We start from the raw sequence: 27,712 nt of genomic DNA on the forward strand, positions 1-27,712 counted from the left end.
AAACAGAAATAAAAACACAAACTATGAAATATTACAATAAATGCTATAAAAGAAATCTATACATACTATGTCCTGAAGGATGAAAAGATGTTAATTAAAGTCAGGACAATCAGTGAGGTTTCAAAGAATGACAAGAAGTTTAACAAGAGAAAAGGCAAGGAAGGGAGGGCATTCCAGTTAAAAGGAATAGGATATAAATTAGGATTTTATAAAAGCGTAAAGATGTTAAACAGTATTATATAGTCATTAAAAACACACATAGCTGACTTTTACAGAGTATATGTGAAGGAGCAAAAGTCTTGGGAAATTTGTTTGGAGAGGCGTCCAAAAAAGCAGATAATTAAAACCTTTTTATACCATAAAACTTCATTCTAGAGATGATAAGTCCCTAAACTGCTTTCAATTAGTTAACAAAGACATACTACAAAAAAAAAGAGGGGATAGGGAAAAGAAATGAGAACAGGGAGAGATGAGGCTGTAGAGATAAAAGTGTACCCTTCATCCTAAGGACTATGAATAGCCTTTTGGTTTTAAACAGAGAAGTGCTACTGGTCTGATCTGTATTGCAGAATGAATATTCTGGAAAGAAGGTGGCTAATGGCTTAGAAGATGATAAGACTGGAGGTAAGGCCAGTTAAAAGGCTTTTTGCTGACATTCAGGCAAAGAAGAGAAGAAGCTTCAGCTAAGGAAACAGTAAAATTCTGAAAAGTAGATATTAAAAAGCTATTAAAGAATTAAGAAGGCTGAATAAATAGAACTCGGTGATTTATTTCTTTCATTGGGAGAGGAGTGAATAAAATAGGGGTATGAGATAACCAGGTTCAGAATAGAAGCTACACTCATGTGCAGACAATGGGTAATTCAGAGTTCATCTGTAGGCACACAGGCAGAAAGCATAGAATAAGTGGTGGTGTTAAATAGTACAATCCTTTCAGAAAGCTCTCGGTGATACATTTCAGGATCTTAAAAATTTTATCCTTTGACCTAGTAACTGCACACTAGGAATCTATCCTAAAGAAAACTCTAAAATATTTTTAAAGGATTTCACCTCAAAGGTGTTTACTACAACTTACTCATTATAGCAAGCATTTAAAAATAGCCAAATGAAAGTAATTAATTAAAAACTCTAATACATCTACTTAATGGAATAATATGCAGCCATTAAAATGAGATTCATGAAATAATTTTATGCAGAATATAATTTTGTGTTAAATTAACAATGAGATAACATTGTTCACCATTGTTTTCCAAGAATTAAAAAGAGTAACTAAACCCAGGTGTGGTAGCACACGCCTGTACAGTCCTAGCTACTCAGGAGGCTGAGGTACGAGGATCACTTGGGCCCAGTTGTTTGAGGCCAGGCTGGGCAACATATCAAGACTCTGCTCTAAAAAAATAATAATAATAATAAATAAAAGAATAACTAATACAGGTGATGCTAGAGGAAAACACTACTCTTACACATTAGTCTAAGGAGTATAAATTCCTGTAACATTTTTAAAACAATGTGAATTATCTGTTAAAATTTAAGACAGTTATACTCTCTGCCCCATACATTCTATTTCGGGAAAGCTCTGCTACATAAACACTAATACATAGCTCTAAGTTTAAGAATATTTATTACAGTAAAACCCACAAAAACCTACAATAACCTGAATGCCCATCAATAAATAACGGTCACATAAACTATGGTATAGCCATATTATGATATTAGGTCATTATTGCATAGAATGTGGTAGATCCACACTTACTGACCTAGCATGTGTTCTTCTTGTATTGTAAAATGAGAAAAAGATGCTCCAAATGTATACATAATAATACTTCTGTAAATAAACATATGTCTACACTTTCACATATGTATAAGTCTCTATACATGATTATATTTTAATAGAGTAAGATATTAGACTATTAACATTTATATTTTGGGGGGAGGGAAATGGGAAGGTGGGGGTAAAATACTAGCAAAATATAAAAATATATGTATTATAACACTAAGCAAAAATATAAAACAAAATTCAGTCAATGATATAACCAGAAATAAGTAAAACTTGATTAGATGACGACAATGAAATAAAAACAATAATTGAATTAAGGAATAGGTTTACACAAAACCTTGACCTAAATTCCTGTATTACTTTAATATGGTATTTGCAATAAAACACACAAAAAATTTTATTATATAATATTAAAGGGAATACAAACAGAACATCAATATCTATCGCAGTATGAAATTATATAAAATAAGTAAAAAAGTGTAAGAAATTACACTAAAATTCTACTTATGGTTCTTTTTGTATAAAGGGTTATACTGATCTACTTTTTCTTACTTATATTCTTTAAATGTTTCATAAAATATTTTAATTTAAAAAGAGACTTTTACGTGTTACTGGAATATCAGTTAATTTTGGATTTGATGTGTCAAATCAAGAAAACCATAATGTTTTTAAGGGCTTAAAAAGTAATAGCAACATGCCGGGTGCGGTGGCTCAGGCCAGTAAACCAGCACTTTGGGAGGCCGAGGCCGGCGTATCACAAGGTCAGGAGATTGAGACCATCCTGGCTAACACGGTGAAACTCCATCTCTACTAAAAATACAAAAAATCAGCCAGGCGTGGTAGAGGGCGCCTGTAGTCCCAGCTACTGGCGAGGCTGAGGAAGGAGAATAGCGTGAACCTGGGAGGCGGGGGTTGTAGTGAACCGAGATCACGCCACTGCACTCCAGCCTGGAGAACAGAGCAAGACTCCGTCTCAAAACAAAACAAAACAAACAAACAAACAAACAAAAATTAATAGCAACATCAACTCAATCACTTTGAAATAAGTGGCTTTAATAAATTTGTTTCTAGGGGGGCAGTTCCAAGATGGCCGAATAGGAACAGCTCCAGTCTACAGCTCCCAGCTCCAGTGATGCAGAAGAGGGGTGATTTTTTCATTTGCAACTGAGGTACCGGGCTCATCTCACTGGGGCTTGTCAGACAGTGGAGGCAGAACAGTGGGTGCAGCCCACCGAGCGTGAGACGAAGCAGGGCAAGGCACTGCCTCACCCGGGAAGTGCAAGGGGTCAGGGAATTCCCTTTCCTAGCCAAGGGAAGCGGTGACAGAGGGCACCTGGAAAATCGGATCACTCCTACCCTAATACTGTGCTTTTGCAACGGTCTCAGCAAACTGCACACCAAGAGACTATATCCTATGCCTGACTCGGAGGGTCACAGGCCCATGGAGCCTCCCTCATTGCTAGCACTGTAGTCTGAGATCTAACTGCAAGGTGGCAGCGAGGCTGGGGAGGGGCACCCGCCACTGCTGAGGCTTAAGTAGGTAAACAAAGCAGCCTGGAAGCTCGAACCGGAGGGAGCCCACAGCAGCTCAAGGACCTGCCTGCCTCTGTATACTCCACCTCTGGGGACAGGGCATAGCTGAACAAAAGGCAGCAGAAACCTCTGCAGACTTAAATGTCCCTGTTTGACAACTTTGAAGAGAACAGTGGTTCTCCCAGCACGGAGTCTGAGATCTGAGAACGGACAGACTACCTCCTCAAGTGGGTCCCTGGCCCCAGAGTAGCCTAACCAGGAGGAACCCCCAAGTAGGGGCAGACTGACAACTCACAAGGCCAGGTACCCATCTGAGATGAAGCTTCTAGAGGAACGATCAGGCAGTAACATTTGCTGTTCAGCAATATTCGATGTTCTGCAGCCTCTGCTGCTAATACCCAGGCAAACAGGGTCTGGAGCTGACCTCCAGCAAACTCCAACAGACCTGCAGCTGAGGGTCCTGACTATTAGAAGGAAAACTAACAAACAGAAAGGACATCCACACGAAAACCCCATCTGTACGACATCATCATCAAAGACCAAAGGTAGATAAATCCACAAAGATGGGGAAAAAGCAGAGCAGAAAAGCAGAAAATTCTAAAAATCAGAGCGCCTCACCCCATCCAAAGGAAGAGAATGGATGGAGAATGACTTTGACAAGTTGAGAGAAGGCTTCAGACGATCAAACTTCTCTTAGCTAAAGGAGGAAGTTCGAACCCATCGCAGAGAAGCCAAAAACCTTGAAAAAAGATTAGATGAATGGCTAACTAGAATAACCAGTATAGAAGTCCTTAAATGACCTGATGGAGCTGAAAACCATGGCACGAAAACTACAAGATGAATGCACAAGCTTCAGTAGCTGATTCGATCAAGTGGAAGAAAGGGTATCAGTGATTGAAGATCAACTGAATGAAATGAAGCCAGAAGAGAAGTTTAGAGAAAAAGGAGTAAAAAGAAACGAACAAAGCCTCCAAGAAATATGGGACTATGTGAAAAGAACAAATCCGCGTCTGACTGGTGTATCTGAAAGTCACGGGGAGAATGGAACCAAGTTGGAAAACACTCTTCAGGATATTATCCAGGAGAACTTCCCCAACCTAGCAAGGTAGGTCAACATTCAAATTCAGGAAATACAGAGAACGCCACAAAGATACTCCTCGAGAAGAACAACTCCAAGACACATCATTGTCAGATTCACCAAAGTGGAAATGAAGGAAAAAATGTTAAGGGCAGCCAAAGAGAAAGATCAGGTTACCGACAAAGGGAAGCCCATCAGACTAACAGCAGATCTCCCAGCAGAAACCCTACAAGTCAGAAGAGAGTGGGAGCCATTATTCAAAATTCTTAAAGAATTTTCAAGCTAGAATTTCATATCTAGCCAAACTAAGCTTCATAAGTGAAGGAGAAATAAAATCCTTTACAGACAAGCAAATGCTGAGAGATTTCTGTCACCACCAGGCCTGCCTTATAAGAGCTCCTGAAGGAAGCACTAAACATGGAAAGAAACAACTGGCACCAGTCACTGCAAAAACATGCCAAATTGTAAAGACCATCGATGCTAGGAAGAAACTGCATCAACTAATGAGCTATATAACCAACTAACATCATAATGACAGGATCAAATTCACACATAACAATATTAACCTTAAATGTAAATGGGCTAAATGCTCCAATTAAAAGTACACAGACTGGCAAATTGGATAAAGAAGACTCATCAGTGTGCTGTATTCAGGAGACCCATCTCATGTGCAGAGACACACATAGGCTCACAATAAAGGGATGGAGGAAGATCTACCAAGCAAATGGAAAACAAAAAAAGGCGGGGGTTGCAATCCTAAGCTCTGATAAAACAGACTTTCAACCAACAAAGATCAAAAGAGACAAAGAAGGCCATTACATAATGGTAAAGGGATCAATTCAACAAGAAGAGCTAACTATCGTAAATATACATGCACCCAATATAGGAGCACCTAGATTCATAAAGCAAGTCCTTCGAGACCTATGAAGAGATTTAGACTCCCACACTATAAAAATGGAGACTTAACACCCGACTGTCAACATTAAACAGATCAACAAGATAGAAAGTTAACAAGGATATCCAGGAATTGAACTCAGCTCTGCACCAAGCGGACCTAATAGACATCTACAGAACTCTCCACCCCAAATCAACAGAATATACATTCTTCTCAGCACCATATCGCACTTATTCCAAAGTTGACCACATAATTGGAAGTAAAGCACTCCTCAGCAAATGTACAAGAACAGAAATTATAACAAACTGTCTCTCAGACCACAGCACAATCAAACTAGAACTCAGGACTAAGAAACTCAATCAAACCCGCTCAACTACATGGAAACTGAACAACCTGCTCCTGAATGACTACTGGGTACATAACAAAATGAAGGCAGAAATAAAGATGTTCTTTTAAACCAATGAGAACAAAGATACAACATACCAGAATCTCTGGGACACATTTAAAGCAGTGTGTAGAGGGAAATTTATAGCACTAAATGCCCACAAGAGAAAGCTGGAAAGATCTAAAATTGACATCCTAACATCACAATTAAAAGAACTAGAGAAGCAAGAGCAAACACATTCAAAAGCTAGCAGAAGGCAAGAAATAACTAAGATCAGAGCAGAACTGAAGGAGATAGAGACACAAAAAACTCTTCAAAAAATCAATGAATCCAGCAGCTGGTTTTTTGAAAAGATCAACAAAATTGACAGACCGCTAGCAACACTAATAAAGAAGAAAAGAGAGAAGAATCAAATAGAAGCAACAAAAAAAGATAAAGGGGATATCACCACGGATCCCACAGAAATACAACCTACCATCAGAGAATACTATAAACATCTCTACGCAAATAAACCAGAAAATCTAGAAGAAACGGGTAAATTCCTGGACACATACACCTTCCCAAGACTAAACCAGGAAGAAGTTGAATCTCTGAATAGACCAATAACAGACTCTGAAATTGAGGCAATAATAGCCTACCAACCAAAAAACGTCCAGGACCAGGTGGATTCACAGCCGAATTCTACCAGAGGTACAAGGAGTTGGTACCATTTCTTCTGAAACTATTCCAATCAATAGAAAAAGAGGGAATCCTCCCTAACTCATTTCATGAGGCCAGCATCATCCTGATACCAAATCCTGGCAGAGACACAACAAAAAAAGAGAATTTTAGACCCATATCCCTGATGAACATTGATGCAAAAATCGTCAATAAAATACTGGCGAACCGAATCCAGCAGCACATCAAAAAGCTTATCCACCATGATCAAGTGGGCTTCATCCCTGGGATGCAAGGCTGGTTCAACATAGACAAATCAATAAATGTAATCCAGCATATAAACAGAATCAAAGACAAAAACCACATGATTATCTCAATAGATGCAGAAAAGGCCTTTGACAAAATTCAACAGCCCTTCATGCTAAAAACTCAATAAATTCGGTACTGATGGGACGTATCTCAAAATAATAAAAGCTATTTATGACAAACCCACAGCCAATATCATACTGAATGGGCAAAAACTGGAATCATTACCTTTGAAAACTGGCACAAGACAGGGATGCCCACTCTCACCACTCCTATTCAACACAGTGTTGGAAGTTCTGGTTAGGGCAATCATGCAGGAGAAAGATATAAAGGGTATTCAATTAGGAAAAGAGGAAGTCAAATTGTCCCTGTTTGCAGATGACATGATTGTATATTTAGAAAACCCCATCGTCTCAGCCCAAAATCTCCTTAAGCTGATAAGCAACTTCAGCAAAGTCTCAGGAAACAAAATCAATGTGCAAAAATCATAAGCATTCTTATACACCAATAACAGACAAACGGACAGCCAAATCGTGAGTGAACTGCCATTCACAATTGCTTCAAAGAGAATGAAATACCTAGGAATCCAACTTTCAAGGGATGTGAAGGACCTCTTCAAGGAGAACTACAAACCACTGCTCAGTGAAATAAAAGAGGACACAAACAAATGGAAGAACATTCCATGCTCATGGATAGGAAGAATCAACATCATGAAAATGGCCATACCGCCCAAGGTAATTTATAGATTCAATGCCATCCCCATCAAGCTACCAATGACTTTCTTCACAGAATTGGAAAAAACTACTTTAAAGTTCATATGGAACCAAAAAAGAGCCTGCATTGCCAAGACAATCCTAAGCCAAAAGAACAAAGCTGGAGGCATCTACCTGACTTCAAACTATACTACAAGGCTACAGTAACCAAAACAGCATGGTACTGGTACCAAAACAGATATATAGACCAATGGAACAGAACAGAGTCCTCAGAAATAATACCACACATCTACAACCATCTGATCTTTGACAAATCTGACAAAAACAAGAAATGGGGAAAGGATTCCTTACTTAATAAATGGTGCTAGGAAAACTCGCGAGCATACGTAGAAAGCTGAAACTGGATCCCTTCCTTACACCTTATGCAAAAATTAATTCAAGATAGATTAAAGACTTAAATGTTAGACCTAAAATGATGAAAACCCTAGAAGAAAACCTAGGCAATACCATTCAGGACATAGGCATGGGCAAAGACTTCATGTCTAAAACACCAAAAGCAATGGCAACAAAAGCCAAAATAGACAAATAGGATCTAATTAAACTAAAGAGCTTCTACACAGCAAAAGAAACTACCATCAGAGTGAACAGGCAACCTACAGAATGGGAGAAAATTTTTGCAATCTAATCATCTGACAAAGGGCTAATATCCAGAATCCACAAAGAACTCAAACAAATTTACAAGAAAAAAATAACCTCATCAAAAAGTGGGCAAAGGATATGAACAGACATTTCTCAAAAGAAAACATTTATGCAGCCAACAGACACATGATAAAATGCTCATCATCACTGGCCATCAGAGAAATGCAAATCAAAACCACAATGAGATACCATTTCACACCAGGTAGAATAGCGATCATTAAAAAGTCAGGAAACAACAGGTGCTAGAGAGGATGTGGAGAAATAGGAACACTTTTACACTGTTGGTAGTTGTGTAAACTAGTTCAACCATTGTGGAAGACAGAGTGGTGATTTCTCAAGCATCTAGAACTAAAAATACCATTTGACCTAGCCATCCCATTACTGGGAATATACCGAAAGGATTAAAAATCATGCTGCTATACAGAAATATGCACACATATGTTTATTGCGGCACTATTCACAATAGCAAAGACTTGGAACCAACCCGAATGCCTATCAATGATAGACTGGATTAAGAAAATGTGGCACATATACACCACGGAATACTATGCAGCAGCCATGAAAAAGGATGAGTTCACATCCTTTGTAGGGACATGGATCCATCATCCTACATGGATGATGTACATGTTCCAACATCCTACATGTTCCAATGCTGGAAACCATCATTCTCAGCAACCTATTGCAAGGACAAAAAACCAAACACCGCATGTTCTCACTCATAGGTGATTGAACAATGAGAACACTTGGACATAGGAAGGGGAACATCACACACCGGAGCCTGTCGTGGGGTGGGGGGAGTGGGGAGGGATAGCATTAGGAGATATACCTAATGTAAATGATGAGTTAATGGGTGCAGCACACCAACATGGCACATGTATACATAGGTAACAAACCTGCACATTGTACACATGTACCCTAGAACTTCAAGTACAATAAAAAATAACAAAAATAAAAAAATAATTTTTTTTCTAATTTGTAACTAATTTTTTCCTCTGAAAATTGAATGTTTTATTCTAGAAAAGCTGTTGTGGATTTTTCCCAGTAATAATCAAAGTTTTCTGATTAGCCTGCCAATGTTGTAAGAAAAGTAATTAAGTCAAGGCCAGAGCTGAAAGAGAATCAAGCTCAAAGAAAAGTATAGACTACTAAACAGTCTCCCACCACCACCACAATCACCAGGAAGCATTTATTTAGGGATTAGTATATGCTAGGCACTTTTACCCATATCCCTCAATCCTCATGAACATCCTTAGGTAGGCAGGTAAATTTATCCCCATTTTGAAGGTAAGAAAACTGATGTTCAGGGTGACTAAAATTCCAAGGTCATATATAGGTGGTAAAACTTAAGAAGCCAGGATTTGATCCCAAGTCTAATAACTGCAGAACAGATGCTCTCAACCACCATACTCTATAGTTAGGCTAACCATATAACTTACTACCCAAATGACACTCTACTGAGAGTAAAAAAGAGCACCATTAAGAATATGCCTGGACACCTATAAAATGGGACTCTCCCAGTTAAGCCAGGACATGGGTTTAGCCCATCCACAGCTCATAATTATGAAACTTGGATACTTAGAAGAAAGAAGAAAAAGCTAACATTATTGGAGTTTAATTTTCCTTATGAAACAGAGTGCTGATAAGGAATATAAAGATTAAATCATTAATATAATCATCCAGTAGTTCTTCTGATGACTTCAAGAGCCCTACTTAAGAATTTCACTGAATAAGCACTTCACTTACACAGTTAAATTAATACATTAACCAACCCAATATAATCTAAAAAATTATCACAAACCATTGAACTAAAATCTACAAATGAATACTACTAATACCTAAAAAGATAAATTTAAGAAAAAAGTTAACTAGAATATTAATAACACAAAGATTTAAAATTAAAGACAAAGTTCAAAATTTATGAAAAAGCAGTAATAACATTGCTTTTTTGGGTTTCAATAGCACATTCCATTGTAGGAGACCTGGTGTGATAAAACAGTAACTAAATTACGTCAACAGGCCTGAGGCTGTCTGAGCAAGGCATTAGTACGAGAACTAGAGCCCAGGCTGAGCTCAGTGGTTCACACCTGTACTCCCAGCACTTTGGGAGGCTGAGGGAGGCCGATCACCTGAGGTCAGGGTTTGAGACCAGCCTGGTCAACATGGTGAAACCCCATCTCTACCAAAAATGCAAAAATTAGCCAGGTGTGGTGGTGCATGCCTATAATCCCAGCTGCTCGGGAGGCTGAGGCAGGAGAATCGCTTGAAACTGGGAGGTAGAGGTTGCAGTGAGCCGAGATCGTACCAGTGCACCCCAGTCTGGGCAACAGAATGAGACACTGACTCAAAAAAAAAAAGAACTAGAGCCCAAAGTTCTGATCAACTATGAAAAATTTAGATCAGACTTGGTAAATAAGACAGAAAAGTCAAGTAAAATAATCTAACATAATCTAATTCTTAAATTCTGAAATGTTAACACAGGTAAAAGACAATTACTAGCAAGTATAATTACTAACATACTACTAAATTATTAGTTTCTAAAAAGTATCAACAGGCCAAAGAAATAAAAGACATGTATGTATGGCAATTGGAAAACTAAAATTTTATTTGAGGTTTCTATTCCTTATAGGAGCAAAGCCAATACAATCTTTTCTAGCACAGTGCCAGAGAAGAGCCTCAGAACACTGTGCAAGTGACTCAAATCTGTTTCTAAGGCCCTTGACCCATAAACTCTGATTCATTAGGCCCAGGTGATTCTGATACAGAAGGTCAATGGATAAAACCGCAAAGTGCAAACTGACCTAGCGCACTAAGTCTCACACTTTGGGACCATCAGAATCACCTGGAACGCTATTAAAGCACAGTTTACTGGCTGTACTCCTCCAGTTTTTGCTTCATTAGAGATCTGGAGTAGGGCCTGAGTACTCGTAACAAGTGCCCAAGTGATGCTGGTCCCTTTGAGAACAACTTGAGAACCATGGCCCAAAAGTAATGAAAAGCACAGCACCTGAAAGAGATTCCTCTATCCAATTAAAATAAAAATATTTCTTAAAAAGCAAAGGTAAGCAAAGTATAGATGCCTTAAACCTAATCAGTATTTTTTTTTTAAATGGCTTCAGTTATAAAACGTAACTTTTACTCTATTTACACACTAATATGCTTATTGGAGAATATTTAGGAAACAAATTGTAAAGAAGAAAATAAAAAATCATCTATAAACTCATCCGTCAGGAAAAAGCATTGTTAATATTTTGGTATTTATCTTTCTTGTTTTATCCCTATGGGAGTGTGGGTATATCATATTCATCTAATTTTGTTTTCTTATAAAAATGTGTTTTTAAATAAAATTGCTTAATGGAGTACTAAGAATAATATAAAATCATAAAAGTGTCATATCAGAATAGTTTTTTAATTACTTAATACAGTATGAGGATTTTCAAAGTCACTGAATGACTCTGAAGTTTGATTTTTTAAAAAACGAATACACAGTTAGAATTCTTGTCCAAATGCAAAAATATTTGTTTAAAATAAAATAGGCTGGGTGCAGTGGTTCACACCTATAATCCCAACACTTTGGGAAGCTGAGGTAGGTGGATCATTTGAGGTCAGGAGTTCGAAACCAGCCTGGCCAACATGGTGAAACCTCGCCTCTACTAAAAATACAAAAATTAGCCGAACATGGTGGCGGGCACCTGTAGTCCCAGCTACTCAGAAGGCTGAGGTAGGAGAATCGCTTGAACCTGGGAAGGGGAGGTTGCAGTGAGCCAAGACTGTGCTGCTGTACTCCAGGTTAGGCAACAGAGCGAGACTCCATCTCAAAATAAATAAATAAATAAATAAACAAACAAACAAAACATACAAGCAGGCATCACTTTCAATAGTGCTGTGTTAACTGAAACACAGGCATATGGGAACTCTGTCCTCCTTTTGCATGATTCTAGTTAACTATGTTGACTGTGAAAGGGGAGGACATGGTTCCAATGTGCACAAATTTCTGTTAATCTCAGTACCATGGAAAGCAAGGACTGCCATAATTGAGGTTCACACTGAAGATTCCACTCATCAAGAAAAGATATTCACTACATATTGTTTTAACAAACATGAAGGAGGGTGATCTGTGTAAGAAAGAGTTCTACCAAACAATAAGGACAAGACAAAATTTATGTGCACCAATAATCTGAATAAAGTGTTTCTACAGATGTTCTACATATTTAGGACTGCAGATGAAACCTATTTGTCACAAAATATACACTAAGTGCCTAAAACCTCAACCTATCTTTGGAAATTCTGATACAACAACATAATTTATTTAAATATTTAACTAGTTGAAGATTTTTTTTAACTTTAAAGGGTTAGTGTTTACAATTATGTTTCACAGGTTTATGTCAAATTTAAAAATAAATGGCAAAAGAATATTCCACAATCACCAAGTTATGTCAAGTTACCAATGCACAATTCAATGTTCCTTTATTTCCTATATGCACAAATATACTGTACCTAGAGAAGAATAGCTTTTTTAGGAGGGAAGAGAAAAAGAGTAACAAGATAAACAGCATTTGGCAAGTAATTAAATGTGAATAATTAAGTGTAAGGATGTGCTATACTGTAGTTTAAACGTAAGAGATAGCTGCATTTTGTAGGTCCATTCATGTCGCTCAACCTAATATTTCTAAAGAAAGAAAAAACAGGTAGTAAATAGATATAATGATAACTAATCTTAAAAAATTATATCAACATAAAAAAGTATTAATTACCACATGTCAGAAACTTAATTCTATCCTGTTTTGTAGGAAACATTTAACATGCAATTTTCCCACATACTTATATAATGTAAATACTGACAGTATCTATACTAATCTCATTAAAATATCCTTTAAAGAACATTATGCAAGCAAAGCCAAACAATAGTAAATTTTCACCTTTTCAATCAACTTCACTTATCAGATGCTATGAAGAACATTCTTCATATGCCAAGTACGTTTTACAATTCAAGTTTAATAAAACTAGAATTCACCATGTGTGTCATACATTTTACTACTTATTCCATATATTAACAAAAAGAATAGCTAGAAAAAAATGTATAATGATGGTTAAATGGGTAAAAGGTTTATTTCACACATCAAATATCATGCCGTATCTAATAAGCATTTAAAATATGCAGTATCAGTAAACATTTCTAATCAAAATTTTGCCTAGTGGAAGAATAAAATCATAGACCTCCATAACAATTTGTCTTAATCGTACAAAAAAAAATTTACTGAGCAAGGAAACCTTTAGTAATACACATATTTATCTCTGCGTATTCAAATACCAATTATAACCACAGTTAAAAATTTTTTTGTTTGTTTTCTTTTGAGATGGAGTCTCACTCTGTCACCAGGCTGGAGTGCAGTGGTGCGATCACGGCTCACTGCAACCTCCACCTCCCAGGTTCAAGTGATTCTCCTGCCTCAGCCTCCTGAGTAGCTGGGACTACAGGTGCATACCACCATGCCCAGCTAATTTTTTTGTACTTTTAGTAGAGATGGGGTTTCACCATGTTGGCCAGGATGGTCTCCATCTCTTGATCTCGTGATCCGCCCACCTCAGCCTCCCAAAGCACTGGGATTACAGGCATGAACCACCATGCCTGGCCAGTTAAATGTATTTTTAAGCTAAGAAATTATCATAAACAATGAGGAAAAGATAAACAATAGACCTATCTTTGTAAATAAAACCTGCAGACCTGCCATCTTACCCTTCCTGTACATAACTAGAATGAGCTTTTTCCAAAAAAAGACACACGAAAGCATAGTTATGCACTGATCTGGAGGGAAGCATAGTAGGACTATGCCCAAATGATAAGGAGCATAAAAGAATAAGAAAACAGGGGAGGCCGAGACGGGCGAATCATGAGGTCAGGAGATCGAGACCATCCTGGCTAACATGGTGAAACTCCGTCTCTACTAAAAAATACAAAAAAACTAGCCGGGCGAGGTGGCGGGCACCTGTAGTCCCAGCTACTCAGGAGGCTGAGGCAAGAGAATGGCGTCAACCCAGGAGGCAAAGCTTGCAGTGAGCTGAGATCCGGCCACTGCACTCCAGCCTGGGCGACAGAGCGAGACTCTGTCTCAAAAAAAAAAAAAGAAAACAGAAGTAAAAAGACTAAACTGAATTTTGTTCCATGGTCAAATAGATGAGTCCAAAGTCTGGGTGAAGGACAAGTTGTGAGAATATCTATTTTTAAAAAGCAGCCATTTCTAATAGTTACTGATACTTGGCAGATGGCACAAATCTTAATATGGTGACTTACACCATAAATACTCTGCTGAATTAAACGTATGTTACTAGCACAATTATAAATACCTTCAACATATGTTATTAGAACAATTATGAATACCCTGAATATTTTCACATTATATTCATGAGTTATCAGAATATTACTAATTTTAATTTTGATGATTTCTTACCCAAAATTAGTTTATTGTGTGAACTTTTCAGTGGTTTCAGGATAGGGTAGGAAAGTGGATTTTCATGTACTTTTTCTCTGTAGCTACATCTTACCTCTTCCTTCCTCTAATCTGTGCCTTCTGATTACACGTTGCCGTTTTTCTTCTTGTCGTAACTGAAGGTGTTCTTCAATGTTAACCCCGGGCACTGGGACAGCTAGAGGATTGGCCAAAAAAAATAGTAACAACATACATGTTATATAATAACTATAACAGAACTACTTAAAATTCAAGAAAGAAAAGATAGCAAAAACATTGTCTAAAACACACAATATTTTTACTTTAAGAATTCTTAGCCAAAAAGGGAAAAAGAATCTCATTCTGGATAGGCATGGTGGCCCACACCTGTAATCCCAGCACTTTGGGAGGCAGAGGCAGGCAGATCACCTGAGGTCAGGAGTTCAAGACCAGCCTGGCCAATATGGTGAAACCCTGTCTCTACTAAAAGTACAAAAATTAGGCATGGTGGTGGGCACCTGTATTCCCAGCTACTTGGGAGGCTGAGGCAGGACAATCACTTGAACCTAGAAGGCAGAGGTTGCAGTGAGCTGAGATTGAGCCACTGTACTCCAGACTTGGCAACAGAGCGAGACTCCGTCTCAAAAAAAAAAAAAAAAAAAAGAATCTCATCCCTTAAACAATGTCATATTGTCAGTTACCATAAGAGCAGTATTGCATACATTAATTATTATCTTAATTTTTTAACATATACCTAAAAGAAATTGTTTAAACTCTCAGACTTAATGAGTTGAAGACAACTCAGTGTAGCATAGTATAATCAATCAAAATTACCTAAAAGAAGATCTAAAGGTATCATTTCTTTCACTGCATCAAGAATTCCTCTTTGTCTTGCCTCTTGACCATCTAACTCTCTTGCACAGGCCTTGCAACATCCACACACAGCACAACCAGATTCTCCGGAACCACAACCACAGATCCTGCGGGGGCGGGGGGGAAAAGACAACAAAAAGAGATCTTCCTAATTTTTCCTTAAAACTCTTTTCTATAACTCATTTTCCACATTTTTGAAATTGTTAAATGAGTAAGCAATGAAATCACCTCTTTAGATCACGATTGCTCATTTTAAAGAAAGGGTATAAATAGCAGAATAATTAAAAACAAGACTCTGATTAAGCTCCCAATAGGCATAATTGGTATATTTCTACAGAAAATACACACAGATTCAACTATCATCAAAGTCACTATTTTAAAAACAATTTTTTAAAAGTTTTTTTTTTGCAGTTAGTGAAGCACCAGAAGCTTTAGGATTAAGCGACCAAGATGGGTTGGTTGGCTAAAAACAATCAAACAATGTTGCTGTCCAGCAGATAAGTAAAGGCAGGTGTTGGTAGCCTTCAGCAAGAGAGCCTAAGCTTGCCAGCTTCATGTAATATTTTCCCATTCCCTATTTAATATGGTGTTGGGAAAACTGGCTAGCCATATGCAGAAAACTGAAACTGGACCCCTTCCTTACACCTTATATAAAAATTAACTCAAGATGGATTAAAGATTTAAACATAAGACCTAAAACTAGAAAAACTCTGGAAGAAAACCTAGGTAATATCATTCAGGACACAGGCAAGGGCAAAGACTTCATGACTAAAACACCAAAAGCAATGGCAAATGAGATTTAAGTAAACTAAAGAGCTTCTGCACAGCAAAAGAAACTATCATAAGAGTGAACGGGCAACCTACAGAATGGGAGAAAATTTTTGCAATCTATCCATCTGACAAATGGCTAATATCCAGAATCTACAAAGAACTTAAACAAATTTACAGAAAAGCAAACAACCCCATCATAAAGTGGGCAAAGGATATAAACAGACACTTCTCAAAAGAAGATGTTTATTTATGCAGCAGAACTTAAACAAATTTACAAGAAAACAAACCACCCCATCAAAAAGTGGGCGAAGGATATGAACAGACACTTCTCCAAAGATGACATTTATGCAGCCAACAAACATGAAAAAAAAGCTCATTATCACTGGTCATTAGAGAAATGCAAATCAAAACCACAATGATACCATCTCACATCAGTTGGAATGGCAATCATTAAAAAGTCAGGAAACAACAGGTGCTGGAGAGGATGTAGAGAAATAGGAAAGCTTTTACACTGTTAGTGGGAGTGTAAATTACTTCAACCATTGTGGAGGGCAGTGTGGCAATTTCTCAAGGATCTAGAACTAGAAATACCATTTCACCCAGCAGTCCCATTACTAGGTATATACCCAGAGGATTATTAATCATTCCACTATAAAGACACATGCACATGTATGTTTATTGCAGCACTATTCACAATAGCAAAGACTTGGAACCAACCCAAATGCTCATCAATGATAGGCTGGATAAAGAAAGTATGACACATATGCAACATGGAATACTATGCAGCCATAAAAAAAGGAGTTCATGTCCTTTGCAGGGACATGAATGAAGCTGGAAATCATCATTCTCAGCAAACTAACCCAGGAACAGGAAACCAAATACTGCATGTTCTCACTCATAAGTGGGAGTTGAACAATGAGAACACATGGACACAGGGAGGGGAACATCACACACTGGGACCTGTCGGGGGGTGGGGGCTAGGGGAGGGAGAGCATTAGGAGAAATACCTAATGTAGATGACAGGTTGATGGGTGCAGCAAACCACCATGGCATGTGCATACCTATGTAACCAACCTGCATGTTCTGCACATGTATTCCAGAACATAAAATAACAACAACAAAAAAAAGGAAATAAAAATATCCACACATTGGAAAGGAAAAATAAAATACATATATATATACACACATATATATACACACACACACACACGTCTCCTTCCCCCTCTCTTCTTTACATGCCATCACCTCCCATTCTCTCCTTTCACAGAGTCCAATTACCTGTTCTTTTTCTCCTTCGTCCCTTTCATATCAATTGTGAACCATATGGGGTATTCGTTGACAAAGACACTCCCAGAAACTGACTTGGGGTCAGGGAAACTAACTTCTTAGCCACATATTTTGTAGAAGGCATAGCTTTAATGTAGTTCATCGAATCAGTCCTTAAAACTTTTGACAGCCTTGTTGAACCCCAAGTTATACAGATTTCGGAAGGTACAAAAGGAAGAACATACCTGGCAGCAGTTTAAAAGACATAGCTAGACACCTGTGAAATGTGTCACTTTTAAAAGCAAGCATTACAAACTATTTGGAAGATCACTTACTACACAGTAAAAACTATGACACATAATATGCCAGATTGACACTAATTTTAAGATAGTATTAATGACACCAATTCTTCTCAAAATTTTCCAAAAAAATTGAGGAGGAGAGAACACTAATTCATTCTTTGAGGCCAGGATTACCAATGTCAGGCAAAAGATGAAGAAAAAGAAGAAGGAAGAAGGAAAAGAAGGAGAAGGAGTAGAAGAAGAAGGAGCAGGAAGAGGAGGAGAAGGAGGAAAAGAAGGAGGAGAAGGAGAAGAAAGAAGAAGAAGGAGAAGGAGAAAGAGAAGAAAGGGAGGAGGGAGAGCGGGAGAGAAGGGGGCAGAGGAGGCGGCAGAAAAAAACCCCTACAGACCAATATCCCGTATGAATAATGATGTAAAAATCCTCAACAAAATACTAACAAAATAAATTCAGCAGGATATTAAAATAATTATATACCATAACCAAGTGGGATTTGCTCCCAGAATGCAACAAACGAAAATCAATCCATGTAATATAACACATTAACAGAATGAAAGAAAAGAAATACACGCTCATCTCAATTGATGTAGAAAAAGCATTTGACAAAATTCAATGCCCTTTCATAATAAAAACACTTGACAAACTAGGAATAGAAGGAAATGATCTCAACATAAAAACCACACATGAAAAACACACAGTGAACATCATAATGGTGAGAGACTGAAAGTTTTTCCTTTCTAATATCAGAAAAAAGACAAGGATGCCCACTTTGACCACTCCTAAACAGCACTAGAAGTTCTAGCCAGAGCAATGGGACAGGAAAAGAAATAAAGGTCATCCAGAGTAGAAAGGAAGAAGTAAAATTATCTATGTTCACAGATAATACAATCTCATACATAGAAAACTCTAAAGATTCCACTCAAAAAAACCAATAGAGAAAATGAATTCAGCAAAGTAGGAAGATACAAAGTCAACACACAAAAATCAGTTGTATTTCTAGGCACTAACAATGAACAATATGAAAAGGAAATTACAGAAACAATTCCACAGCATCAAAAAGAATACACTTAGCAATTAACCAAGGAGGTGAAATGAGAACTATAAAACACTGCTGAAAGAAATTAAAGATGACATAAATAGAAACACATCTTATGTTCATGGATTAGAAGACTAAAGTTTTTAAGATGTTCATACTACCCAAAGCAATCTACAGATTCGTTGTAATCCCTATCAAAATCCCAATGATGTTTTTTACAGAACAGAAAAACCTATCCTAAAATTCATAGAAAATCTGTAGGGACCTCAAAGAGCCAAACAAGCTTGAAAAAGAACAACAAAGTACTCATAGTTCCTGACTTCAAAACTTACTACAAATCTACAGTAATCAAAACAACATGGTGTGGCACAAAGACAGTCATACAGTCCAATGGGATAGAATAGACAGCCGGGAAACCTTCCTTCACATATACGGTCACGTGATTTTTGACAAAGGGGCCAAGATGATTCAATAGAGAAAGGATAATCTTTTCAATAAACATCGCTGGGAAAACTGGATATCCACATGTAAAAGAATGAATCTGGATACTTCTTTAACAGCATATACAAAAATTAACTCAAAATGATTCAAAGACCTAAATGTAAGACCTAAAACTATTTAAAAAAAAAAAAAAAAAAAAAAACCCTTAGAAGAAAAGATACAGTAAACCCTTCACAACACTAGATTGGGAAATAATTTCCTGGATATTACACCAAAGGAACAGGCAACAACAATAAAAAAAACAATAGACAACTAGACTTCATGAAAATTTAAAAAATTTTGTGCTTGAAAAGACAAAGTCAACAGAGTAAAAACATAACCCACAGACATGGCTTTTCACTTTCAAATCATATATCTGATAAGGAATTAATATTCAAACTATATAGTTTGAATAAAAATAAATCGACAACCCAATTCAAAAATGAGAAAGGACTTGAATAGAATTTCTCCAAAGATCTCCAAATAGCCAACAGGCATATGCAAAGATGCTGAACATCACTAATCACTGGAGAAATTCAAATCAAAACTATAATGAGATACTACCTCACACCCATTAGGATGCCACTACCAAAATAACAGATCATAAGTGTTAAGAAGGATGTGGAGAAACTAGAACATCTGTACACTATTGGTGGGAATGTAAACTGGTTGGCTGCTGTGGAAAATAGTATGGCAGTTCCTCAAAAGATTAAAAATAAAATTACCATATGGTCCAACAATTCCACTTCTGGGTATATACCCAAAGGAACTGAAAACAGGGTCTCAAAGAGCTCCTTGTACACTTATCTTCACAGCAGCATTATTCACAATAGCTACAATGTAGAAGCAACCCAAGTGTTCAGCAGTGCGTGAATGGATAAGCAAAATGCGGTATATATGTACCACAGAACATCATTCGGCCTCAAAAAGCAAGGATGTTCTGATATATGTGACAACCTGGATGAACCCTGCGGATATTATGCTAAGTGAAATAAGCCAGTTCCAAAAGACAAATACTCTATGATTCTCTTTATACGAGAGGTACCTAGAGTAGTCAATCATAGAGGAAAGAAAGCAAACAGAATAGTGGATGCCAGAGGCAGGGGAGAGGGAAGAATGAGTAGTAATTGTTTAACGGGTACAGAGTCTCAGTTTTACAAGATGAAGAGTTATAGAGATGGATGGTGGTAAGAGTGGCACATTATGAATGGATTTAATACCACAGAACTGTCTACTTAAAAATGGTTAAGCTGGTCAATTTCATATGTATTTTATCATAAGATATGTAGTCACGATTTTATAATAATTGAAGTCAGCTTAATAGTCCTTAGTATTCTGATATATTGTTTGCTTCATTAATAAAGCAATTATTATACTTGGTTAGTATTGTCCATGTAAGTCTATGAATAATTGTTATAAACTATATAAGTCTCTGGGGGAAAAAATATGAAGAATAATTAATTTCAAAAGGGACCAGAGAATTTATAGATTTTGTTCATGATATATACTGGCTGCTTAAGTTCAGAGAGTAGGGATATTAAATTTTATTTTTATTATATATTGAGATAGGGGTATTGCTATGCTGCCGAGGCTGGTTTCAAAGTCCTGGCCTCAAGTGATCTTCTGGCCTCAGCCTCCCAAAGTGCTGGGATTACAGACATGGGCCACTACACCCAGCTAACATTGAATTTTAATGGAAATAGTGTTGGAGAGATCCAGGAGAATAAATTTCAATTCCAACACTGTTAAAATTTAATCATAGAATCCATCTGCATCCGAATTAAATTTAAAAATAAAGAACTTAGGTGCTTAAAAACAGAAAACAGAGCCAAACATAAAGCACGACAGAATAAATATTATCCTTTGATAAAGATGACTGTTTATTGCTTACACTAATAATATAAAGAAAATTTGTTTTTAAAAAATCGCATCTCAGCAGCCTTAAAGAAAAGGCCTGTTATATATGACCTATCTAACTATGATAGGCCAAACATAAACTTAGAAATAAACGCCTATTAGATCCAGACAGTATTTGGGAAGAAGCAACTATTACAGAGTTGCCAAAGAGGAAGGTCAAGATGCAGGGATGGCTGTCTTCCTTCTGGGCTTCTCTTCACAAAATTTTCTCTACTCCCCCAAATCAGCCAATTATCAGAAAGCTGGTCTTACAAAGAATATCCCATTATGTTACAGTGACTATAGCTAGCAATGTAGAAAACAAATTCAAAATTCTTCCTAACATCCTAGCAGAAAACCTGCATTTTTCTTCTGCCAAACTTACATATTAACTTTAAATTTAAATTTACAATAATATAGAACCCTGAAAAATGTGGTCCATTGAGAACAAGGATAAATATAACAGGTATGTAACTTTAGAAGCATACAAAATTTCTAAAATTATAAATGGTAAATTTAATTTAAAACAAAATTATATATCTAATCAAGTACTCTATATGATATTGATAATTTTATTTAGAAAAGATTCCTGTTCAACAAAAAGAAATAATAATAGATATCTGGCAGTAAATAGGCTTAGAAAAACAATACAAATAAAGGCACAGCCCCAAATCTTGAAAAACTTATGACCTGTTTTTAAATAATGGTTTAAATGAATCAAATGAAAGAAAGCCAACCTTAAAAATGACACTAAAATATAAATTATTATAACAGAAAACAATTTTTAAGAATTATACTTTCTTGGCCTTTTGGCTAAGATCAGGTGAAGATGCCATGGTGTCTTTAAGAAAAAAATATTAATAGTAGAGTATACTCTGGAAAGATTTTGCAAAGAAATGTGTTCTGCACATGTTCTTTAGTAGGAATCACTCTCTCTTACCCTCCAGGGACTCTGTCTGGCCGTCCACTACTGACACAGCTGGCTCCATAACCTGTACAGTCTCCACAGACAGTGCAAACCATGCACTGCTCCAGCTTCCATTTGTGCATGCCTGGAGGGCACATCATAGACTTCTCATCTTTTTCATCTAGTTCTTCTTCCAGGTCTTCATCCATTGCTGTTGCCATATTTTCAACTCCAAACCCTATTTGACAGATCAATTTATAATTGTTATACAGATTACTTTCATGTATAAAAGATGGATGACTGTATTTCCCAGTTTAAAAAATAACAGCATGCTAATCCAAGCAATTATACAAAGAAATGCTTAAATTTGAGTAACGAAAATAAATTTTAATTTACAGACCACTAATACACACTCTCCCCATTTCATTTCTGCAAAAGAAGGCAAGGAAGGCTATTATCAAATATCTCTTGACTGTTACCATCTGCCAATCATACTTTTAAATCTTTTCCTGTTTTCCATCCTCACTACCAACACTTTCATTCAACAGACCAAAGAAAGCCTCCCAACCATGCTCCACGCCAAGAGTCCCCCACTCTAGATCATCCTCCTACTGCCACCAATCATCCTCCCAAAGCACGTATTTGATCCCACAACTTCATGATTTACAAACCCCCAATGACTTTCCAAGGTCTTCAGAAGAGCAAAACTCAGCAAGATGCAGTAGGCACAAGATGGCTCCTAATTTTCTCCGATCTCATTTCTTTTCCCTCTGCTCTCCAAATACTCTGTGTCCTTCCATATGCTCAGGGCCTTTGTTCATTCTTGCTCCCTCTGCCTCTTCCTTCCTCATTTACAAGATGCCTCTGCCTATCTCATCTAGCAGAGAAACTTCAGCCTTCAAAACTTCAGCTCAGAAGTCATTCCCTATGAAAGCACTTGCTACCTTTTCCAGGCAGTCAGTCACTACCTCCTTAGTGCCTGTTTATACCTCACTTACAACTTTTTAAAATGGTGTTACAATTCATTCATCTTTTTTTTTTCTAAATTGAACACCTACTATACTCCAGGGATTCCTTCATGGCAAGAAATCAACAAACCTTTTATAAAGGGCCAGTAAATAATTCAGGCTCTGTGGCCCATACAAATCCTTGTCACATTTTTTACAATCCTTACAATGTAAAATCAATTTTTAGCTTGGAGGGCTATGTAAAAAATGACATCAGGTTATATACTCTGCAGACCTCTGCTCTAGAAACTGAAGACTGTTAATAATGAGCTGTTATAAAGCTTATAATACAGTGAGAAAGACAGACATTAATCAAATAACCAAATAAAAATGTAAACTACAACTGATAGGGTTTTTAAGGAACACTGTACTATAAGACCATATGATGGGAGAACAAATCTGTGGGAGTCTAGTAATTATTTTTTATATTTGACTTTCCTAAAGGATCTAAGTTATGAGGTTATGTCTTGCTCATACTATCTCTTATTCTTAGTCAACCTTATTCTCCTACACCTATAACATCCACTTAACATATAGCTATCACTCAATACAGGTCTATCCAATTAAGAAATAAACTCATAGCATATGTAGCCTTTTGGGGTTTTGCCACTTCTAATCTATGGGCAAGCAGAAAAATTAGACAACCAAGCATCAGATAGCTATATCTAGGATTAAAATAAGGTGATCCTGAAGGAAGTCTCAGTGCCTATTTTTAATAATCATAGCCAAAATGTACTGAGCACTATTGTAACTAGCTCTATAAGCATTACTCATTTAATCACTCCAACAGTACTGGAACTATTATCCTCAAATTAATCTTTACAGTCAATGGAATCTCAATCACAATGTCAAGCAGATAGAGTTGGTTCTGATTTATATGGAAAATAAAATCTCCCACCTGGCTACATTCATCAAAATTTACAAAGAAAAAGGTTGGAAATTTTGACATCAAAGTTTCGAAATTATGTATAACAAATGAAACTTTAAACCACAGGTTAGTCAAAGATATATAAAACATAATACGCAAAAAAAGCTCCTACAAATCAATTTTTTAAAGTAAGTAAAATAAAGTTTGAAGAGATGTTCAAACTCAGTATTAATAACCAGGGATGAAAAATAAAAGAAAAATGAGAGACCTGGCAATTCTACTCCTAGGTATATACCCAAAAGACATCAATAAAGACTTTCACCAAAAGACATTTACTAGAATGTTCACAGCAATATTATTCAGAATAACCAAAACTGGAAACCATCCAAATACCCAAATACTAGAAAGAATTTTAAAACTGTAGTATCTATGTATAATTTAATAGAACAAAAATGAACAATCTATAACTACTTGTAACAATATGTATGAACTTCATAAACATAAAACAATGAAAAGAAACTGGACACAAAAGAGTTCATACTGCATGATTTCATTTATATGAAGTATAAAAAGAAAACTAATTTATGGTAATTAACTGGGGAGCAGACAGGAAAATAAAGTGGGGCTTTCTGGGGTGCTGGTAATATGTGGTTTCTTAATCTGGGTGCTGATTACATGAATACAATCAATTTGAGAAAATTCATCAAGATACTATGTATACTTTCCTGCATGCATATTATACTTCAATTTAACAAAAAATTACAATAAGATACCATTTCATAGCCACCAAATTGACAAAAATCAGTCTGTCAATATCAAGTACTTGACGTGATGTGGAAAACCCAACTCTACCAGTCAGAGTATAAACTGCTACAATCTCTTTCAAGAAAAATCCAATAAAACTGAAATCCACAACAGAGCAATCACATCAGAGAAAGTCTCAAACATTTGCCAGGAAACATGTATAAAGCAGGTTTTAAACTAATTTATAACAATGAAAAATTGGAAATAAGCCCGTCCATCAACAGGAGAATGGATACACTATGGCATGTTCATTGTGTGGTATATTACACATTAGTTAACATAAATCATTTAAATTTATATGAACCAACATGGACATATTTCTAACAGAATGATGAGGAAAAAAACAATTTGTAGAAAAATACAAATAACAGATTAACACTTACAAAAACACATAAAACAGGAGTATATTTTTATGTGTCAAAGAGATATGATTATGCAATATTATTTTACACATAAAATATAAAAGAACATGTAAAAATATATAAGAACATGACTGAACATATACTTATCAAAGTCATGATCGCGGTTAGCTCTGGAGAGAAATGGAATATGATAATAAGCCTTAGAAGGGGAATATGGGGCACTTGAATCTTATCTGCGATTTTTTTTAACTGAAAAAAAATGACAAGACATGGTAGATACCCAATTTTTAATACTTCAATATTTTCTGTACTTTCCTGGTTTAAATAAACTTTTAAAATATTCCTTTATGTTCTTTTTAAATTGATACATAACTGTTGTACCTATTTAAGGCATACATGTGAGTTTTTATACATGCCTCCAATGCCTAATGATCAAATCAGGGTAAGTGGGATCAAGTTGGGGAAACTGGGATAGTCTAAGTGCACTCTTCTAGCTATTTTGAAATATACAATATGTTGTTGTTAACGACATTCACCCTACTCTGCTCCTGAACATTAGAACTTGTTCCTTCTCTCTAATTTTATTTTTGTACCTATTAACCAACCCCTCTTCTTCGCCCCCTCTCACTATCCTTATAAGCCTCTGGTAATCACTATTCTATTTACTACCTCCATGAAATCAATCTTTTAGTTCCCACATATATTTGTCTCTCTGTCCCTGGTTTATTCAGTTAACGTCATGTCCTTCAGTTCCATCCATGTCGCTGCAAATAACAAGATTTCATTCTTTTCTTAGGGTTGAATAATATTCTATTGCGTATGTATCACATTTTTCTTTACCCATTCATCTGCTGATGGACACTTAAGTTGATTCCATATCTTGGCTGTTGCAGATACCGCTGTGATAAACATGAGAATGCTGGCATCTCTCTGACATACAGATTTCCTTTCTTTTGGATACATATACCTAGAAGTGGGGTTGCTGGATCATGTGGCAGTTCTATTTTCAGTTTTTTGAGTCACCTTCATACGAATGAAAAATCTATGTTTTCCCTAGTTGCTGTACTAATTTACATTTCCACTAGCCATGTATGAGCATTCCCTTTTCTCCACATCCTCCCCAGCATCTGTTATGACTCTGCAATCAGTATGCATTGTATGTATCTTACTTTACTCATCTGCTTTCTAATTCATTACTTACCAAGAGGGTACGTATCATTCCTATTAAAAAAATCTTTTAACAATTTTACTTTGATTATTACAAAATTTCACTGAAGAATCTAGAACACAAGTGTAAATTTATGCTCAATTTTCACAAAATAGTTTCAGAATAATGAGGAAACAATGTTTTTCAGTTCAGACTTCTTATAAAACATAATCTGAACATACATTTTTTAAAAAAAACTGATTCTCCCCTTTGTCCTAGCAGTTATTGTCCAAAACAAGTTCACTAATTTAGCAAGAAATCAAAGTATTTCCATTGTGAAGTAATCCATTTCTTTCTTTTGTTCCTTCTTCATTTGCCAATATATTCTAATAACTTGCTCATTTTTAAAGTGATGCATTTTAAATACACACACAGACACACAAATAAGGCAAAGACAAAGAAGGGTGGGTTCCTGAGATCCACATGAGTCTGACATCAAAACCTCAAAACAGAAAAACCAGGTTCTGTTATTTTATACAGCATTAATCCTCGAAATTATTGGTACTTTAACTAAAGTTCAATGCTTAGTTCTAACAATATATATGTATTGTTTTATTCTCTTGCCCATACAAAATTTAAAACAGAAAATCAGAAATTGCAGTGAAAGGTATAAACATAATGATAGCAGCTACATGTAAAAATTGAAGGCAAGAAGTAGACATGCTATTTAAAACCACAACAACAAAACAAGACCACAAAATACAGGGCAATCAAAGGATAACGACCTTCGTTGTCTTCAATGGCCTGAGGGTTGGGGCAAAGGATATTGTGAAGAAGATGTGTCTACAATTTAGTCTTTTCTTGGTAAAGTGTCAGATATTCATAAGGATCACTCTTAGTTGTCAAGAACAGGTTAAATTACAGGTAGCATGTGCTGTTAAATGGGATGATAATATTTGCCAGATAGACTACTGTCAAAAATGGTTAAAATTTCAAACATGTGGTATAAAAGCAGCTAATAACAAAAAGTTTGGAAAAGACTTTTCCGGGGTAATGTAGTCATCAAAGATGCTAAGTCAAAGAAGCACTATTTTATGTAGAATTTAGAAGATGATTTGAGTAAGCCAGCTCATTTGCTCAAAAATCAAAAATCTAAAGTATATTTGCTTTTCCAGTGATATTTTATCATAAATATTATCAAATAAATAAGAAATTCAGTGGTTTTCCTAATTCACAAGTATAAAGTCAAAGAGCCCCTCAAATCCAATTAAAAAAATGTGAAAAAGATCTGAATAGACATTTTTCAAAAGCAGATATATGAATGGCAAACAGGTATATGAAAAGGTGTTCAACATCACGGATCATCAGAGAAATGCAAATCAAAACTACACTGAGATATCATCTCACCCCAGTTAAAATGGCTTTTATTCAAAAGACAGGCAATAACAAATGTTGGAGAGGATGTGGAGAAAAGGGAACACTGGTACACTGTTGGTGAGAATGTAAGTTT

The 27,712-nt window shown here is 36.3% G+C and overlaps 1 protein-coding gene and 1 pseudogene across 12 annotated transcripts in view; one reads left to right on the plus strand and one right to left on the minus strand.

Moving 5' to 3' along the window:
* Positions 1–27,712, minus strand: part of MYCBP2 (MYC binding protein 2) — a 290,113-nt gene that overhangs the window by 191,485 nt on the left and 70,916 nt on the right. For all 12 annotated transcript variants that reach the window (XM_073014412.1, XM_073014414.1, XM_073014413.1 and 9 more), the window contains exons 15-17: positions 22,048–22,252; positions 15,320–15,465; positions 14,583–14,684 (exon numbers count right to left, since the gene is read on the minus strand). In XM_073014412.1, the coding sequence (XP_072870513.1) occupies positions 14,583–14,684; positions 15,320–15,465; positions 22,048–22,252 (453 nt within the window). The remainder of the gene's footprint in view (positions 1–14,582; positions 14,685–15,319; positions 15,466–22,047; positions 22,253–27,712) is intronic.
* LOC119627584 (U2 spliceosomal RNA) lies at positions 21,901–22,032 on the plus strand (annotated as a pseudogene).

Source organism: Chlorocebus sabaeus, chromosome 3 (genome assembly GCF_047675955.1).
Source record: "Chlorocebus sabaeus isolate Y175 chromosome 3, mChlSab1.0.hap1, whole genome shotgun sequence".
Taxonomy (NCBI): Eukaryota; Metazoa; Chordata; class Mammalia; order Primates; family Cercopithecidae; genus Chlorocebus; species Chlorocebus sabaeus.